The 20181-nt window shown below is 38.1% G+C and overlaps 2 protein-coding genes across 6 annotated transcripts in view; one reads left to right on the top strand and one right to left on the bottom strand.

Moving 5' to 3' along the window:
• Positions 1-14567, top strand: part of rtkn (rhotekin) — an 89677-nt gene extending 75110 nt beyond the window's left edge. For 3 of the 4 annotated variants that reach the window (XM_017695538.2, XM_017695539.2, XM_017695541.2), the window contains exons 5-12: positions 2567-2684; positions 3710-3934; positions 4658-4752; positions 6302-6408; positions 6502-6630; positions 8003-8168; positions 8571-8675; positions 11594-14567. In XM_017695538.2, coding sequence (XP_017551027.1) covers positions 2567-2684; positions 3710-3934; positions 4658-4752; positions 6302-6408; positions 6502-6630; positions 8003-8168; positions 8571-8675; positions 11594-12225 — 1577 coding nt within the window. In that variant the 3' untranslated portion in view covers positions 12226-14567. Of the gene's footprint in view, positions 1-2566; positions 2685-3709; positions 3935-4657; positions 4753-6301; positions 6409-6501; positions 6631-8002; positions 8169-8570; positions 8676-9214; positions 9318-11593 lie in introns of all 4 variants that reach the window. The other variant, XM_017695542.2, reaches the window with a different exon arrangement.
• A 97-nt stretch (positions 14568-14664) lies between these two features.
• si:dkey-40c11.2 (drebrin-like protein A) overlaps positions 14665-20181 on the bottom strand; it is a 76012-nt gene continuing 70495 nt past the window's right edge. The window contains exons 13-16 of one of the 2 annotated variants that reach the window (XM_017695543.2): positions 19100-19183; positions 17972-18114; positions 17782-17836; positions 14665-17238 (exon numbers count right to left, since the gene is read on the bottom strand). In XM_017695543.2, the coding sequence (XP_017551032.1) occupies positions 17102-17238; positions 17782-17836; positions 17972-18114; positions 19100-19183 (419 nt within the window). In that variant the 3' untranslated portion in view covers positions 14665-17101. The remainder of the gene's footprint in view (positions 17239-17781; positions 17837-17971; positions 18115-19099; positions 19184-20181) is intronic. The other variant, XM_017695544.2, reaches the window with a different exon arrangement.

Here is a 20181-nt window from a genome sequence, read left to right as displayed (position 1 = left end):
GTATCAATTAGGGGTGTCATGATTGAATCAGTTATATGAACTTTAATCTGTTATTAATCTGTTAATCAGTTATATGTAATTTTAATCTAAAAAAATGTAAATATGCTTTCTCAATTAATCAGCTGTGATTAGATAGCTTGCATAAGGATGGTGCCAGTACGAAACTTTCGAGCACTTCTAGGCCTAATAATTTCTGTGAAATGGAAAAAATTGTATTGTTTAGTTCTTTTTATTAGAATTATCAGGCATCTTGTTTTAAACACTATGTTGTAATTGTGCTTTTAGTTCATTGTTAAGTTTTGATTGGAAACATCTTGAACCATCCAAGGAAAAATTGTTCAGTCAGGATATTTTTTACTCTGTGGTTCTTCCATTGTTCAATCAGTCAATCACGTTTTGTTTTTAAATATGTGGAACCAATTTTGTAAGAGAAAACCATCACTGTATACCTTCTGGAAGGCCTAAATACGTCAGTAACTGTGAAACCGAGCAGTAGCCTGACCAATGCTTTTCAGTCAGATGTTAGAAATGCTTAGCTGACGTAACAAAACTGACTCCAAACTGTCTCCTCCAACCGTGTTGAGCTGTCCAGTGATGTTGTCTTAGCAGCAGTTGAAAGAGATCTGGTGAAGCTTAAATGACTCCTGCTAGCCATTACCCTCTAAAGACTTATCTAGTGAGTAGAACTGGACCTGACTAATACTGGGGAGAAAAATTGCCAAAGAAGAGGAAGAAATGAAAAACAGTGGCAGCAGCTCTATTCATTTGTGACACTTTACTGAAAGAGTCATTGTAAAAATTCAGCATACATGGTTAAACACATGTTAAAAAAAATCCTGTAATAGTTCTCAGATAAACATGGAGTGTATTTTATGTCTGTGTTTAATTTAGAACAGCCTAAAAATTATGAATGTAAATGGAACTTGCTACTGGAGTCCTACACGGGTGCTAGCAGAAAATCGCATCATCATAGACACTAGGTCTGGGCAATATCAAAAACAGTTAGCACATCAGGATAATAGATAACATCCATTAAAGCATTGACACAGAGTTACTTGTCCATTATAATGAAAAAAATAAAATGTGTATATTCACTTAATATAAAGGATCTTAATAAGCCACTTTTAAACCATTCTTTATCCTGCATAGCAACACATACATTCTTAATCACACATTGTGGTCCATTATCATGGATTCCAAGTGCCATATGGTTAATTTTTAATGATTCTTTTTGAGATTGAGGCACAAGGCACTTACAAACCACTCTCTACAGCTCTATAGGTGACAGCATTTTACTACTAAAGCTGTAAAATTAAAGCTACAGAAAATGCATGCTTTGCTTTCCTGTATACCACAGAAATGTACAGACATGAATTGGTCCCACGTTGAAAGGCTTCATAACAGTATAAAATTATGAGAGCAGATGTATTTTTTGTGCATTGCAAGCATGGTGTTTGTGTTTATTCCAAAATCAATATGAAATAAATTCCATTAATTTGCTTCGAAGGTCTTTTTCAAGACGTTGCATTCCGCACTAGCACAGAGATTGAGCTGGATGTTTATAATCTGTAAACATTTTAAGGATGAGTAAAGGTTTGTCATGCTTAGTGTTACTGTCTGCAGGTGCTTCAAGCATAAAAACATAGAATGCATCACTGTGCAGCTGTTTCTCATAGAGATGTTCAGTGCTTTGCAAAAGTATTTCACCCCCTTATATGGACTGTTTCTGAATTAGTTCAAACTGTGGTTCCACAGTGAAGAATCTATTAAAAAAGCAATTAAGGATTCAGATCTTCGATATTTACAAAGATTGCCATGACCTATTTAAACCCAAGGCATTATTTGGGACAATAGTAAGTTAAAAGTATAGAAACTTGTGCTTTATAGGGTGCTTTCTATTAAGACTTGGCTGTCCCAAAGCCTAAGACCTAAATTTTAAAAATCTTACCTGTTGCTTGTAGTGGAGCCTTCAACACGCTACAAGCAACAGGTAAGTTGCTCTGAATCTGTGTCCTGCTGGGAAACCCCTTAGAGATTGGTCAGGAGTGCAAAATAAATGCATACAGTTGTATGCACAAGCGTGGGCACCCCTGTCACATGTTTTCTTTTGTTTTTTTTTTTTGTGAAAAATGAAACATGTCCTCTACAAAGAAACACTTCTACACATTTGTAATAACACAGTTTAAAAAAACAAACACAAAAAACAAAATGTGACTTCTGCAAAAGTTATGGCACATTATATATTTTCTTTTTTTTTTCTCAATATGTTAAACAAATAAATAGAAATTTTCAGACTAAAATTGTGCTAATTTATATTCACATAAATCAACAAAACATGTCAATGTGTTCAAACCATCCAACTGTATTTTTTCATTCAGTATTTTTTAACTCAGTACAGTAGTACTACATCAAGCCTGAAAATGTGAAGCTTTAACACCCTGAGTTTAATACAAAAACACTGACCTAGTGCTTTTACACGGCTACACTTGTAAGACACTGTCGGTCTGTTTACTCCATTTGCCTTACTCTCTCTCTCTCTCTCTCTCTCTCTCTCTCTCTCTGTCAGAGCTGCACCGCTGTGCTGTGTTCTGTCTGCTGCAGTTAGGAGGGGAGATTTTTGACACCGACATGGTGATGGTAGACAGAACCCTCACAGACATCTGCTTCGACAACACTATAGTCTTGTAAGTTCATGTGCCTCTTTTGGTGACGTATACACTAAATATCCCTCCTCACAGAAACATTTAATGTATAAATCATGTACAAGGCCATGTAAACATGACACTTTTCCATTCGGTTTACATGAGCTGTATGTGTGTTTGTATTAAGGAATTATGAATCCTCTAAAGCCTAACTCTGTGTGTGGGTGGCATAAAGCAAATATTAAACTCTGGCCTTACAGTATGCTTTAGTACGTCTGCTGTGTTCAGTATGTATGTGTCTGTGTTTGAGTATGACCTATTTCTTGAGCCTGATCAATCCCAGAGCTGGAGCATTAGACTGTGAGTCCTTTATTAAAATTAGACTTGATCTAGGTTAAAGAATAGAGTCCAAATAGAGTAGGTTACTTGCATCTCCCTATTTATGGAAAATATAGAGTTGCTTTATTTCAATCAATGTTTTCACTAATATGTAACTATTTTGTTTTAGATACATGTGTAAAATTAATCTACTAAACTTACATATGTCCAGAATTATGAACAGAGCTGTACACTATTCTAAAATAACTGGAATAGATGTGTAACATCAAGAATGAAAGTTATAATAACCAAAAAATAGATAATCACGTAGAAATGATCATTTAATAACTTTTTAGTCATTTTCAAAAGTACAAGGAATAATGAATAAAACATAAAATTATTATAGTTCAAATATGTAGCTCATATTTAGAATACTTTTATTACTTTATTTTATTATTGAATAAAATAAAAGATTTTGATGTATTATTTGAACATGACTAAAGAACAGCCATTATGACTGGATCTCAAAAAAAACACATTGCATGATTCCAAATTTTTGAATACTGTATTAAGTGCTGCAGTTACTCTGTGCTATTATGTAGATTGCATGTGACTAAACATATAACATGAGATACTTTGCATTGAAAAGCACCCCACAAATATCCATGCACAGGCCTAAAATGACGTGGTATCCTCACATAGACTATGTAACGACTCAGAGATGTGTACATGCACTTTCTTGTGTGCAGTAATGAAGCGAGCCCGGGCTTTGAGCTGAGGTTGGAGCTATATAGCTGCTGTTCAGAGGATGATTACTCAGCGGGCAGCACACCTCGCAAACTGGCCAGCAAGCTGAGCTCCTCGTTGGGCCGCTCGTCGGGGAAGAAGCTGCGGGCGGCTCTTGAGCCCGGAGCCTGCAGCCCTGTCAGCAATGGAGGAGCCGCACCACTGCTGCTGCCTGTACCACCGGTGCCGTGAGTATCTGTGTATATACATTAAACATGCACATCGTGGCAGTGATTGGACAAAATTTATTATTTCATTTAAAAAAGCACAAATTGTCTGCAGCATGCTAGTGAAACAGCAGCAAGATTTGGGGGCTCATCGCTTTCTCTGATTGATAAAAAGCAACTGGGCTACTGTCTGTAGCACCCAATACAAAAAGCTTACTTTCAGCATTACATGTAACCTACATCTGAGCTATAAAGTAATAACGTATTTGTACACAACTTGTCATGATATGTGTCAGTAGTGTTTTTGACCCTGCAGGATTCAATGGGCTCAGACAGTCTTATGCAAATGTTTTCATTCATTCTTTTTATATAAACTTTTTTCTGTTATAGATTTGAATGCATTTTGTATTTTTGTATTACCTACCATGATGGTGTTTTGTGTTAGGATTCACCAGTTCAGCCTGTATTACTGTAATTATAGATAGCTTCATTATGAGCTGCCCAGCGGCAGTCTAAGGAGTCTCTACAGTCAAAGGTGTCATCCTATCACTGAGACATTGTGCTTGATCTTATCAGCTAACCAATATATCGGTCTGGCCCTAGTCTATACATAATACACACGAACAGAAGCACTTACACTTAAGCACTTAATATGTGTATATTACAGATGTGTATATATGTATATGACTTTCCCTTCACAGTTACTGTATTTTCACGTGTGTGTGTGTGTTTGTCTGTCCACAGAGGGCCGAAGTATCATCTCTTGGCACACACCACCCTCACACTCTCTCATGTCCAGGACAGCTTCCGCACACACGACCTCACTATTACTGGCAATGGTGAGACACTTCACATATCTGTCCTCTATCTCTCCTCTACTTTTTATCTCCTCTCATCTTTCCTTTTCCTAATTTTTTCCTCTCCTCTCTTTTTATAATGCCTGCTCTACTCTGCCTTCTGTCTTTATATTTTCACTGTCCTTCACTTTTCTGCAATTTCCCCCTGGGATCAATAAAGGAATCTGAATCTGAATCTGCCATGCCTATTCTCTCACTCTTCTCTGCTCTACCTTTTCTCTACTTCTCGTTTCCTGTTCTCCTCTTTTCTCCTTTAACCGCTGCTTTGTGAAGCAGCAATATTCTACTTTGTTCTTTCATAAAATGGGTGAGACTATTATACATGGCTCTAGACAGAAGGTTAGGCTTTGTGTTTGATCAAAGGATGATAACACTTCAATTTTTCTTTTAGAGGATATCAGGAAGCGATTTAAAAGATTAGTTTTACAGCATGCTTGTTATCTGGCTATTAGAGGCTATTATTGCCAGGCTGGGATGCCAGGCAGCTAAGGGCCTGAATTTGTGTGTGCGTGCGTGTGCGTGTATGCGTGTGCGTGGGTTCAAACTGCCCCATTGTAGCCCAAGAAATGCACATATTATTCCCACTGAGGTCTCCATAAGCTTTTATTTTGAAAACAACTACAAGGATGCATTACAGCAAATGGCTACTTGGACACTCCCAGGCAGAGTTTTTTTTTTTTTTTAATTAAAGAAATGCACAAGCTCTCTGGTTAAAAATAAATAAATAAGAAGAGAAATACTCTCTAAAAGTTGTACTTTTTTAAAAATGTTTGATACATGTTTCTTATTGAATGTTAATTGGATGTATGCAGCGATGACATTGAGCATGTATAATGGTTTATGCTGGAGATTTTTTTTATGTAGAGCATACACCAAAAATTGTTTTTTGAACCAGGCATTCAGTAGTACAAAAAAAATTGACAAACAAGCCTGGTTTGAAAATGTAGTGAGTAGAAAGTACAGATTTTTTTTTTTTGTGTAGTAAAAGTTATATTACATGGCAAAATTTGTGTTAGGTACACTAACAAAGTACTTATACTTAGAAAGACTAATATTCCATGTTGTTCAGGTGTATAAACATCTATCTATCTATGATATAGACACTGGGTGCTATAGGAACTGTCTGAATCACGCAAATGAGTGAAGTTTTTTGTTTCTTTTCTGTAAATAATAAATGACTACTTGTTTAATAGAATGCCATACATTCAGGACAGTTTATTGAATATTCAGCCCTTACTACTTTTTCAAAGTATTTTGCTGAACTCAACCCAACAGTTTGTTACAGTACTGCACACCTATCCTTTCTCCCCTTTTTGAGAAATGTGGCAAAAAGATGATCACAAAAAAAGGGAAATGTTCACCTGGGGGTATTTCACAAAGTAGGATTTCTCAGTTTAGCCAGATAACTTAAGCCCAACGTCAAGCCTGTTTAATAGGAAAAGAGCTGAGGGACAATAACTTTAATTTTGATGTGTAAAGTTGGAAATATCCCCTAAATCAATCTTTCCTTCCCCCTCTCTTCCCTTTACAGAGGAGTGTTCATACTGGTTGCCACTGTATGGCAGCGCATGTTGTCGTCTAGCAGCTCAGCCTCACTGTATGACGCAACAGATGATGAGTGGCTGCCTCAGGGTCAAGGTAAAACCCACTCTCGCAATCATGCACACATGCACACTGTTTCACATTGCTTCTGCTCAGATTTCTCATGTTTGATACTTTCACTCTGTCCAGCTCGGTGGGGACCCTCAAGGATGGACGAATGTTTATGCCATCCTAAAAGGAACAAACCTCTTCTGTTACCGCCGACAAGAAGACATTGAGGCCAACGTGGAGCCCTTATTAACTATCGGCATCAACAAAGTGAGTAATTCAGTGTAAACCAAACACACTCCTATATAGACATATGATCGAGACTCAGAGTTTATGAAGTCAGTGTCTAGTCTGGGGAGACGAAGTGTTTGTCATGACAGGTCGTGATGTGTCAGCTGTTCGGTCTTACTAACAGTGAGTAGTTTGTCATGAACCATTGAGCAGTCTTTTCTTTTTGAGTCACATTTAGGTACACAGAAAGATATCAGTAAGTTAGTCTGCCCTGTGGGTTTTCCATTACATAGCACGTGAGCCCATTCTGGAGAAAAGTAGACGAACCAGTTGGCATACTAATGAACCTCTGCTTCCATCTACTGGGGGAAAGAGGAACTGGGATGTGTAGATGAAATGGTGGTACTGTAAAAAAAAAAAAAAACAGAATTCAAGACATGATAATGTAAATAGGGATTGAAAAATGCATAAATTATTAGTCTGGAGGTGTTCAGGTGCACACATTTTGAAACATTCAAAACATAAAATAATTATAAAATCATATAATAACAAACGTATGCCCTTTTTAAATGCACCCCCCTACCATGTTGCTGTTTCTCACCCATGACTTTGTAAATAAAAAAATGTTATTTCCCTGTAGTGCTAATCCAGATATACAGTTGTATGCAAAACTTTGGGCACCCCTGGTCAAATCAGGACTTCTGCTCTTGTTAATGCTCAATTACTGCTAATTTGCTGAGTTTTACATAGTAGGTGGGGAATAAAGCTCTGTCCATTGCAAAATTTATGGCACCTGCTATATGTTAAGTTTTACTGTTTCTAATAAGTGTAAACATAACAAATAATTAGCCGAATATTTGCAGAAATAAAATGTCATATATAAGTGTGATCATTCTAGAGGATGTGTTAATTTATTGTCACTTAGAAAATCCAGGGGTGTCCACACCTTTTTATATAACTGTAGTCCTAAATTCTACATTGTATAAATGTTTATGTATCACCATTGATACACATATGAAAAATACCAGATGTCAGCATCAGCCTACAATTCCCATACTTAGTATTCAGAGCATTTCTGAATTATACCTGAAAAGTTTAATCCAATCAAATCGTTGGCAGATCAGATGTTCACACCCCTGAAAGTAAATGTGTCCATCTCAAGTCCAATTCAAAGTAGGGTTATTTGAAAAGGCCAGTTATGTTTTTCATTCCAACAGAGCAACAGTAAGTATATTGTTCCACATCAGACGTCTTGCCAAACTCTATAAATGCTTTCAAAGTTTTGAGTAGCCTTTACTGTTCCTAGTAAAACATTTTCTAGGCAGTAGCTGCCAGATGTCGCCTTATTTGTCCTTGCCCAAATGACTGTAAAGAGACATATGTTTAATAGCGCGTGTTTTGTGTTTCGTAGGAGACGAGGATACGTGCAGCAGAGAGAGATCCTCACAGCAAAGCTCAGAGCATCTGCATCAGTAACCAGTATGGAGGGGAAGAGGTCACACACACGTTAGCCACAGACTGTCGGGAGGACACACAGCGCTGGATGGAAGCATTCTGGCAGCAGTTCTTTGACATGAGTGAGTGAGAGATCAGATGTAGATGTACATGTGTGTACAGTACAATGTAGACTTATTTTTATTTCTTTTTTAAGCCTTCATAGTACCAGTTATATTATATTTTAATTTTTTTAAGTACCAGTATAATTTATAATAATGAATTTCCTGTATTATACTATTTTATGTATATATATTCCAAATGTAGTGTAACAGTGTCAGATGATATTTAAGTTATCTTTCAAAGACTTCATAAGTTAACATTATTAAACATCTTACAAACTTGACATAGCTTATTGTGATATGACTGTTCTGTGCTCTTTTCTCAAAATGATACCAAAGAAAGCCTTGTTCTAAATGTTAACTCACTGAGCTACAAGTACCACTCTGCTGCTTGGTTTATTCAGAAGTTGTCTCCCCCTACAGGTCAATGGAAGCAGTGCTGTGACGAGCTAATGAAGATTGACCAGCCATCACCACGCAAACCTGCCCTAATTACAGCCAAACAGGGCTCTCTCTACCATGAGATGGGTAAGAGGTTGCAGCATTTAACCCTGTTCAGTTTAGAGAATAAATATAATACATGACAATCTCTTTTATATCTTGGGATAATACCCTATATTCAAAAAAAGCAGACATGCTTCCTTCTCATTAAACCATAATGCATATGCACTTGTTTCAGACCTTACCCCTCCTAAGCTGAGTCGCTGTAGATGAAAGAATTTCTGACGCACTGATTTTCTGTCTCTCTTTCTTTGTCTTTTCCCCTTCTTTCCTCCTTTATTTTTGCTTTGTTTCTGTTTCTCTCACTGTCCTTTTTTCTTTCCCTCAACTGGTTTCCTTATTCTATCTTCTTTTCATGTCCCTTCTTTCTCTGTGCATTGCATCACTGGCTATATTTATACTCACTTTACACGACTTCTATCATACCATTTTTTTAAAACATTTTTTTACCTTTTTTCAACCCACACACATTTTTTTTTTATCTCACCATACGAATAAACAACCCTGCCAAACCGTACCCTCCCCCTTGTGTTCCGCATTTGTGGTTATGTTATCCTTCCTCTTAGCACCCCCTCTTTCTACCCCTCCATCCTGCGAGGGTCTGCTGCTGCAGGATAACGCTGTCTCTGCTGAGATCCGTGCACTGCTCTCCTCCTATTACAGCGACAGGTGAAGTAACCAGAGTGGTCGTTTCGGACAGCTCTCTTCTTCTGCTGCTGCTACTAAGCTCTGTACTGTGTCCTGGGCTGGCCTTTGTAGTCTGTCTGTACTTTGAATTGCGCTCAAAATATCTAACTCATTTGCCCTTGTGCTGAGGGATCCTGAGACACTGCACAGGGTTAGCCTCTGTGACATCAGAACCCACAAACAACTGGGAACACCTCACACAGTCGTCTAGATATGGTTTGTTTGTGGTTTTGTGGTCCATTTGATTCACGCTTTGTGAAAACAGCATTTTGCTTCATGGATGCAGAGCCTCGAGGCTTACTGTTCACAGACTTACAGAGCTTAGTGGGTAAAAACAAACAGCTCAGCTGAATGGCTGCCTGTGAGTATATGCAGTCTTGCAAAGAGACAGCAGCTATGGCAGAGTAAAGCAGAATAAGCCAGGTCATGTGTAATTTTAATGTGGATAAAGGCTTATGTTTACAAGCATTCAACCTGAAATTAAACCCTCTGCGAGTAAAAAAAAAAAAAACCTATTGCTTTTATGAAATGAAGACAGACAATTCAATATAGATAGTACAATGACATACAACATAATAAAATACAGTATCCCAGAAATACAAATTTAGCTCAAAGGTGATTCCATAAACAATGTTAGCTTGTTGCTGTTAGTATTTTATCATGGTTTGTGTGTGGCTCCTCGAATCAGATTTACAAAACAATGATCTAGATCCACACAACCCATAATTCAGCTTTCACCAGGTGAGGTCTGAGTTCTAAAGCCATTATGGGAAGGGGCAGTGAAACATACTATTATTAGCTTAGATTGTTTTTTTTTTTGTTTTTTTTGTTTGTTTTTTTGATAGTATTATTTAGTATATTATTTTCCCCCGCCCACTGATGCACAGATGTTTAGAGCACATGTGTCAAACACCAGGCACAAGACACATCCTATCCAGCCCGCAAAAGTATTTACATTTTTTTATATTATTAATATTAGCCTGTTTCATAATGCACTGTAATGTTATGGCTGCTCCAACTCTTCTACCCCAACAACAATCTTTGGGACAGCAATTTCACCTCAGTTTTACACAATTCTATACCGTTCCACACCAGTCGTACCACCAAACACACTGCAGTTCAGCCAATAAAAACACTTAACGCCAGCCCAGCAGGCCAGAAATTGATCCCAAGAATTAATGACAAGATGCCAGGCGTCTAGTTCAAGCAAATAGGTAGGTTTAAAGGTCTGATCACCTGGAGACATGTGAATTTTGAAAATTACAAGTATTCTTGCAATATTTGAAGTGCCTATATTTTGCTGTTGAAGTTTTTGCGGATTTTGAATAAACAATGGTTCGGTTTATAGCAAAATGTTTATTAACTATAAAATAAAACATAGGTGTTCTCTGGCTGGTTCCATGGATTTCTTAAGCTTTTTTAAAATGGCCCTCTTTGTGGAGCCAAAGTCATTACGTTTTAAAGAAGATTACAGGAAAACAAAATTATGGTCTTTATCTTGACCAGGGAACTAACAGAGAAAAGAAAGAAAGCCTGTGTTGATTTCAGGTTCACTTGAAAAGCTTGCATAAATAGCAGTGTGAATACTACCTTTCATCTGTTCCCTTAGCTGCTGTCATTTGGTGTTCATAGCTTTGAATGAATAACTGACGAAGCTCAGTTTTTTGCAAATTGTTATACCACCCAGGGTACACTTTGTGAAAGCATTAATCAGGATTGCAGATAAACCATGCATCTAGAATTCAAGTTCAAGTACCATTTGCTAGGTTTTGTCAGGGTGGTCATGCTTTCCTTGGGAGTCTCTCTTGAGAGTCTTATCAGCTTGCCTGGCATCCTGCATGGTATTGTGGTAGAACTATGCAAACTTCCTCTTTGAGCGTGTTCAGTTGTGGTGTCGATTTAGTGACAGGTTTCCTTTAATGGATTTTGAGATTACACTGCAAATTGGGCATTATAAACTCTGTAAACTTACTTGCATACATTTCATTAAATCTCTCTCATAGTAATTGTAATCCTAAATATAGCATTGTATAGGGGTTACTGAAAAGAAATCCTAAGGTTAATTAACTGTAGTAACAGATTAATAACTGAATATTAGTTTTCATGATATTTTGTAAATAATAAGCCTTAAATTAGCTGAACAATATGTCTGCAGTGTAAGATGTTATGATGGGAGTAGATAGAGAGAAAAATGAATTAATTTGCATTAGTTCAAAGCACTAGTGGGTAACAGCTCTGTGTTCCTGTCCCTCCTGCAGTTATTGACACTTCTGATGACATAGGCACAGTCACTGACATCCTGGCGAGGCGTATTGAAGAGCTTGAGCTTCGAGCTCAGCTGGACGCCCCACCTCACTGGATGTCGCTTTTTGAGGCGGAGGCCCCTGGAAGCCCTCAAAACCACAGGAATCATCATCATCGTACTGCACGCCACTCCCCTCACACTCCCAGCCCCCGCCTGCACAGCCGCCAACCCCGCAGTCCCTCTGGTCTGCTCTCCTCTGATGCCAGCCTGACCTCAGACAGTGATAGTCCCTGCAGCACCAGCCCTCGCTCACATCATGCTTGGCCCCGCGACCTTCCCCCGACCTCCGGCCGCTTCCGTCCCCGCACCCTTTCTCTGGACGCCAAGCTGTCCACCCTAAAGGCTCAGCGGGGCTATGGGGGCTTCCAGTGCTCCTGTCAGTCTCCTTCCGCAGGCTCTGTTGCTCCTCGGCCTAGTCAAACGGCTCTTTCCTGCTCCAGCTCTACATCCAGCAACAGCTCCAGCGAGGGCAGCAACAGCCCTGAGACGGATCTGGCCTTTTCTCGGCCGTCTGGTGCCCGCCGCAGCCTGAGGAACCTCAGAGCAAAGCTGGACCCCAGAAACTGGCTACAGAGTCAGGTGTAACTTCTTTTGATTTTCTCAAGAGGAGTCTAAACTTTAAAAGTCGGTCTTCATGTTTAATTTGGGCCATCTCAATCATCACACAACCTCTGGGAAGAACTGGAATGACTCCAGTTGAGGACATGTGACTGCCCTCGAATTTGAAGATGTGACAAACGCAAGCGTTCATGGGAGATTTCCTTCTCAACTAGGTCACTACCATGGTAGATGAACTGTTATTTATACACAACTCACTTATATTACATGCAATCATACATACCTACATTCTGGACCTCATACAACCTGCAATTCTGGACCTCAAAATGGAAAGTGCAGTGTTTCTACTAGAATAGACATTGTAAATCTGAGTTTTCCTACTGTGTCTTCCAAACTGGGTGAAAGATCTAACCGGCGCAGTAGTTTTCAGTAATCTTCTCAGCGTGGCCAATTTCACACCTCACACACACGTCTCACAACCTGACATCTTGTGAAGCTCTCAACGTTGATGTCACTGGTATGCCTTCACACATAAGCTGCTTTATAAATAGAAGCTGTGTTTGGAAAAAAAAACAGGATTTAGTGGAGTTCACTTAACATATAATTATTAACTTAGTAGCTAAATCTAACGTTAATCATAAGCTTTACTTAATGATACAACAGTGAAATCTAAATGTACCCACACAGTGGAATCTCCATAAGGAGCTATCAGTTACAGACTACTGTTTTATGAGGTTTCTCATCACTCATAATAAAAAAAAAAAAAACACTTTGGGGCCTCAAAACAAAGCAGGTGATTTGTCAGTCTGTTAATGTTGTGAAATGGTCATTGCGTAACTAAAGTATATATATATGCAAAAGTATTAGTGATTCTCAAAAAGCTTTGTAAGTTGCTCAGATAATACATTATTAAAATGTGATTCCATGTACTACTTGTAACTGTGATGACCTCAGAGTGAGTACTTTTTCCTCGTTTTGTACTCCTACCGGCTGCACACGGACAAGTTTCTCCTGAACATTTACAGTCGTGAATGAGTTTGAACACCCCCAGACAAATGTATACTGCAAATTTAATGCATAATTTATGTTTATTTGCTGACTAAGATAATCAAAAAATTAAAAATAAAATGTGCTATAATCTTTTTACAGGCCACATTTAATGTTTTACGTTTTCCCAAATTTTTTACGTTTTCCCAATGTTTTAAATTCAGCAAACAAACAGTAATTGCGTGTTAAAATGTGCAGGTGTGTTCTCTGTAGAGGCTGTGTAACTTACACTTCAATTTTCAAAATCAGCAGAGCATAATTTGACTAGGAGTGCCCAAACTTTTGCATACAACTGTATCAGTTTGTTTTTGTTTTTTTTTTAATAGCTATGGTCCAGGATGGTTTTCTTCCTTTAGTCATAGTTCTTCTTCCAGGTAGGCTGATTTTACACTGACAGTGAGTTTCTCAAAATGTTTTTGTCATGCTAAATACATTGTAAACAAAAATGTTTGATTACTATGCAAACCTAACACAAATGTAAGTTATGGTTCTGATTTGCTTTTGCGTTGTTGGTACATGCATACTACCTTTACTGCCCCTGCCCTTGTATTTCATTGGCCTATGAGCCAGTTTTGCACTTTTTTGATATGATGTAAAGGGTGATTTTAATGGGAAAGGTCTTAGTAACATGTTCTTTGACATTTTTGACATTTCCTTCTTGTCTAAAATTTTAGATATAGTCAGTTAACAACTCCAGTAAACATTATCAGATGACGAACACATTGATATGAACACATTATCATACCGTATATGATTCTCAGGCGTTTTCGTTCATAAAATATTGCAGTCTTGGTAAGCACTGCAGTACATGAGAAACAACTGCACATATGCAAAGCAGGAATTCTCAGTAACAAACATTCGGTGTGGTGGTTCATTGTGCATTTCGTCTGAATAGCTGTGTTTACTCTAAAATGTGTCGGTAAGATGAAAATGGCGGTAAAGAATTATATAGAGGATAACGTCAGAACTATGTTGGGGCGAAACTATTAAATAATACTGCTTTTCTTCACTAAGAGCCATCAGCTTGTACTTCAAGTAAGTTTGTAAATTCATTCACGCAGTGTTTCCTATTGTAAAGTTTTGTAATTTAACAAATGCTTTTGTTAAAACTGTATTTTACCATATTGATTTTGTTATAAATACAGCTATATTGAGATTTTATCAGAAGATACAGTAAAGAACTAACTATCCTGGTAGATAGCTTTAAAATTTAACCTTGAGATGAGTGTCCTGTCCGGCTGTCTGCATGCACATTGTCTTTGAAGAGGCAACTAATTCCACATGTAGAATTATAGAAATGCATTAAATAAGTAAAAAATGAATGCTGTGTCATTTTTGATTTGCAAATTAATCCAAATAATCTTATTACCTCTCAAGTGCGTCTTTGTACACTGTTAGAAAAGTACAATGATGAACATCTGATGGTCCAAATCCTTTACTGAAAGATTCAGTCTTTTCTTTTAATTTTTTTTAATTTCATGCAACAAAATACAGGTATTTTGGATATGACAGCCATGATATTCCAGATAAACAAACAATATGAAAACAAGTGTGCATCTGGTGCTCCATAATATGAGTGCCCAAAAGTTAATGTGCATGGATTAAAAAGGATTCATGCTGCATGAATAAAAATACTCATTAACAAACATTTCATTCACCTAATACCTTAACATGAAAGTGTGCTGGATCAGAGAAAAGTGTTGAAACATATGTGATAGAAAATAATGAAATAAAAAAACTGTCTGTACAGGCTTGAACAATAAGCTACCAGAGTTATAACGCCGAGTTAAAATTTGCTCTTGAACCTCTACGTAAAAGTATTTTATATCACAAAAAAACAAGAAGTTAGTCTGAAAATAGGTTGTGCTATTGAACTTCATGCTATAAAAGTTATTGAATAGATTATGGTCTCACAGCAACTGTAGCTCTTTATCACTCACACTGGTGGTATATATTTGGTATGATGTTACAAAACTTAACAAGCCTGTGTTTAATGATATGAATATTTCACCCTCAAGGGCACTGATCCCCTCCAAAAATATAGTACATGATCAATGATGGCATCTTATTTTGTCTTAAAAAGCTGTTGCTTAGAAGAAAGGATATCCTCACTGTAACAATTACAACACAGAACATATATATTTATATAAAAAAAGATCAAAATCTGCTCAGCAGCACCATAGAACCTTTTGTAAGTAAATATAGGGAACATCCCTATTACAAACATGAAATTATGGAATTCATACATGCTCTAAATGCAGTTCTAATGTAGGCCTATAGTTACTGTATCTAACATTAACATTGCAAAGTCGTACAACTGCCAGTATCAAAATGAATTTAAAGGACATGATTGACTTAGATTACATGTTAGAAACATAACCAACAGTCAAACATTCTGCAGAGCAAAATCATAAGTAAAGAAAAATCTGAAGAAGAATCATCTGTAGATCATTTCAGGTTAGCTTCAAGCAACCTGACTCGCAACTGACCTCTCTTTACTCCGCCCACAAATGCATTCTTTCGTAACTACGGCTGCATTCATGACCAAGTGGGAACTGGGAGATTTCTGACCTCCAACCCATAATTCCCACTTGGAAAGTCAGAGTTTTTCAAGAGCTCCAACTTCTGCAAGTTGTTAAGCTACATTTTTGTCTTTGTGTTTCTCTCTGCAATATGCTATTTATGTATGATGTTGATAAACAGGGATTCTTGGATAAATGTAAGGTTAAGATGCTCTGTGCAAGATTTGGATCAAGCTGCTGCCTTTTGTGTTATTTTTCAGCACTGTTGTAATAGTAAATTGCCATTGCCTACAACCACTTTTAAAATGAGATTTTATGCGCACGTAGCAGCCAAGCAAGTGATACATTATTGTGATCGTTCCATTTCTTTCCAGACTTGCACGAAGCTGCATGAATGCTTTTAAATTGAAAGTGGGAGATTATTCTAAGTTGGAAGATGCCAAGCTCCCACTTATAAAGAAATAAATGCAGCATATTCCTATGAGACTGTACAAGGTTTACAGCAGTGGTCACCAACTTATGAAAACCTAATGTCCCACAGAGTTCCAACCTGCATCTATCATGCTGGCTACACCCCCTTACCTAACAGCAATGTATCTGATCCAGCCAATCAGGGACCTCTTTAGAAGTTAATTATCTGTAGCTGGTGTTACAGATTATGGTTGGACAAAAACTCTACAGGAAAGATCTCCAGGACCAAGGTTAGTGACCACTGCTTTGCAGAATGCTGGTAAAAATCCCACTGAACCAAATTAAGTTCTGATTTGCAAGATAGCCCTGACTTTTCAGATGCTGCGCTACTGAACTAGACTATGTTGTGGCTAATGTAAACCAGACAAATTTGCCAAAATGCTAACATTACCTTGAATTGATGACAAAAAGTCTACATCCGATCCAACGATCTGACCATAAACACACATATAAAACGAAAAGAATTTGAAATTAATAGGGCACTTGCTTTTCCATATTTTGGGTTGTGTGTAACGGTGCCTCTTTAGGTTAGGTGAGATTTTAGCCAGTGTTCTGTAAAGCTTGTCCAACCTTACAAAAGTTACAACAAAATAATGCATTTGTGGGCGGAGCATGAATAGGTAAATTCCTCATAATCCTCAACCAACCTTGGCTAAGCTCTGATCTTGGACATCTACCTTATTCCTAGATCCTTTTGATGTGTCTTTTGTTCCCTTATTCTCTTAGTACCTCCACTAAGGTTTATCCAGCAGATCAGGGGCACCCTTTGGCTCCCTCTACTGGTCAAAGTTTCCCTGTCCCTGAGGGTTGGTACTGAATCTAAGGGCATGAGGAAGACTGTCTCTGGTAGAAAGCAAAAGTCCTTAGATGGTCTCTACATAGTTGGCAGGGAAGAGACCTTGGCGGCCGTCTTTGCTGAAGCCCCGCCACCAGGCTTTGTCCACGGTTTCCACGTCACTGATGATGTCGCCAGGCTCGAAGGAAAGCTCACTGTCATCCTCTGTGGAAAAGCAGAGTACTCACATATGAGGTGGGCAGTGTGACGATATGATTTTCCCATTTTTATGATAAACTTTGTCATTGGGGGCAAATGCATAGATAATAAAACATTTAGACCATTTATAGAGAGCCTACAACCAACATGTGAAATAATTGCATAAACTGTACATTAACAATGGGCCTCATTCACCAATAACTTCCTAAGTTGTTTTCTTAAATTTGTATTTGAGAAAGGTCCTAAGGAAAACGTCTACATTAGATTTATGACATGTTTAAACCACTAAATTGTTTGCAACTTTGTGCCGTTGAGTGTGTGTAAATTCTGTTCTTACCCAAGAACAAATCCCAAATAAGAAAACACAGGTGAACATCAGAATCTTTGTGAAAACTGCATAAGTGGGTATTAAGAAGAATTTTCTAGTTAACTTTTGGTGAGTGAGGCCCAAAGTCATCTTATTTTTATTCATTTAATTTATTTTTACCCAATTTTCTTCTTAAATTACGCTGGCTGTGTATGAGAACAAACTCAAAAAAGAATGCTGACCTGCTTGGTAGTCATAGAGTGCTCGCACACACAGGAGTCGTCTGCCAGCTGTTAACTGTAGGAAGGAATCAGCTTTGTTATGCCTACAGATTTTGCACTTTTCCATTTACAATTTTTTGGGGGTATAAATTTAATGAATGGCAAAAAATTAAACGACACATTGAGGAATTGATGGTTTTTGAAACCATACCTCTCCGTTCTCCGATGTCTCTATTTGGACATCCTCTTCATCAGTCTCCTCACGATTGACTATGTAAGTACACTTTTCTGGTGTGCTTTCCTCAGAGGAATCAGCATATTCCTTGACTTGATAGAGGACATATACAGTACAGTCTATAAATAATTGGACAGTGACATTGTTAGGTTGCTTTGGTTCTACACTCCAGCATGTTGGCACGTAAAATGAGTGTGTGCAAATATATATATAAAGCTCTCTGTGTGAGGTCATGAAAACTAAAGCATTTAAATATATACACGTTCATTTTACAGTTAAGGTTTAGCTCTGCTCACATGAAAAGGACTATTTCAGCCTAGATTGCTTTCTCAGTGAGGTACAATACAGGACAGCGAATCAGAAAGTAAGTGTTTTAACAGATAAAATTAGTTGAAAGTAAATCAAAAATTAATTGGAAGTAAGTCAAACATTGGGCATGAGCTAATCTCACACTGTGTAACCCAGCTAATCACACATGTACATAAGTCTGCCTACTAACTGTGCACTATATTTGCAGTGTGTAGGGTTTAAAAGAAGTGGCAGAATGAGGATAAAACAGAAAATGAAAGTTCAGTGATGAAGAGACGATGGCATTCATACATAAAGATCTCAAGAAGACATTAACAGATTGCGAGCGTACAATTTGGGCAACATCAAAACATGTTTTGTGTTGCGTTTAAGTGCATCAGGCCTCAATGAGCTGATTCCACAAAATATGCATTTAAAATACTGATAAGAGTAAAGGCAAAAAGGCAGCATAACAAAGGGCATCATGCTAGAACATGTCTGCTGATGCTACAGAATATACGCAGTCATCAACTGCAACCAAGGACTATGCATAATTATTTTCTTTAAAATTATGCTATTTTGTCCAATTACTTATGGTCCCCTGAAAGGAACTATGCATGAATTCCTACATGGTTCACCCAATAAAGTTGTAAATACCCTTGAATTTCAGCTGATATTCTGCACATTAACCTCAGTCACTGTTTTATCTCAGGGTACTGGAATACAGAGCCAAAGCAAATAGAAACTACAGTATCACTATATGAACATTTAACACTATATGGTTAAAAAAAATCTTGCTTAATAATATTACATTACCTGTACCATTCTGAAGACATACACCATTTTGGTCTGGCTTTACTTCTTCAGTCACTCCATTCTCAGATGCCTTAAAGCACTCTTCTGCACACATAATGAGAGAGATTTAAAATACATCACAACCACAAACCATCCAGAACCTCCTCATATTCCATCTACGAATCTCATTTCAAAAGAGTTGAGACAGTTTGTAAAATACAAATTAAAACAGAAAGCAGTGATATATAAAGTCACACTGCCCTGTATTTAGACAAAAACAACACCATTTATCTTCTGCTTGATTTATCTTATCAAGTTAATTATCCCATCCATCCATCCATTTTCTAAGCCGCTTCTCCGTCAGGGTCGCGGGGGGATGCTGGAGCCTATCCCAGCAGTCTTCGGGCGAAAGGCAGGATACACCCTGGACAGGTCGCCAGTCCATCACAGGGCAGACAGACAGACACAGACAGTCACTCACACACTCACACCTAGGGGCAATTTAGCATGTCCAATTGGCCTGACTGCATGTCTTTGGACTGTGGGAGGAAACCGGAGAACCCGGAGGAAACCCACGCAGACACGGGGAGAACATGCAAACTCCACACAGAGAGGACCCTGGCCGCCCGGCCGGGGAATCGAACCCAGGCCCTCCTCGCTGTGAGGCGACAGCGCTACCCACCACGCCACCGTGCCGCCCACGGCTTTTCCTCAGGCCCCCCCCCTCAAGTTAATTAATTTTTTGTAAATATTCATTCATTCTTTGATGACAGTTTGCATTGGAGTCCCTGTAGTTACTGAATAATAAGCCTTAGTTTTTAATAAGCCTGTGATTTTAAGTGCTTGAGACTAGGAATGTTGTGATATGTGCAGGTGATGCAATCAGGTTTAGATGTAAAATACACATCCAGAAAAGGTCTGGAGTAAGGATGGGCTGAGGCTCAGCACTTGGCCAAAAAACACATCAAAGGATAATCCAACAATTTAAGAACAACACTGCTCTGCAAGCTATTGCTATGATTTTAGGTGCATCTTGCTCTACAGTGCAGTTTCACTTTGAAAAGTTTCAAGGAATCCAGAGAAATCTCTGAACAAATGGCAAG

Source organism: Pygocentrus nattereri, chromosome 20, assembly GCF_015220715.1.
Source record: "Pygocentrus nattereri isolate fPygNat1 chromosome 20, fPygNat1.pri, whole genome shotgun sequence".
In the NCBI taxonomy this organism is placed as follows: Eukaryota; Metazoa; Chordata; class Actinopteri; order Characiformes; family Serrasalmidae; genus Pygocentrus; species Pygocentrus nattereri.
This window is presented reverse-complemented; position numbering and strand designations above follow the sequence as displayed.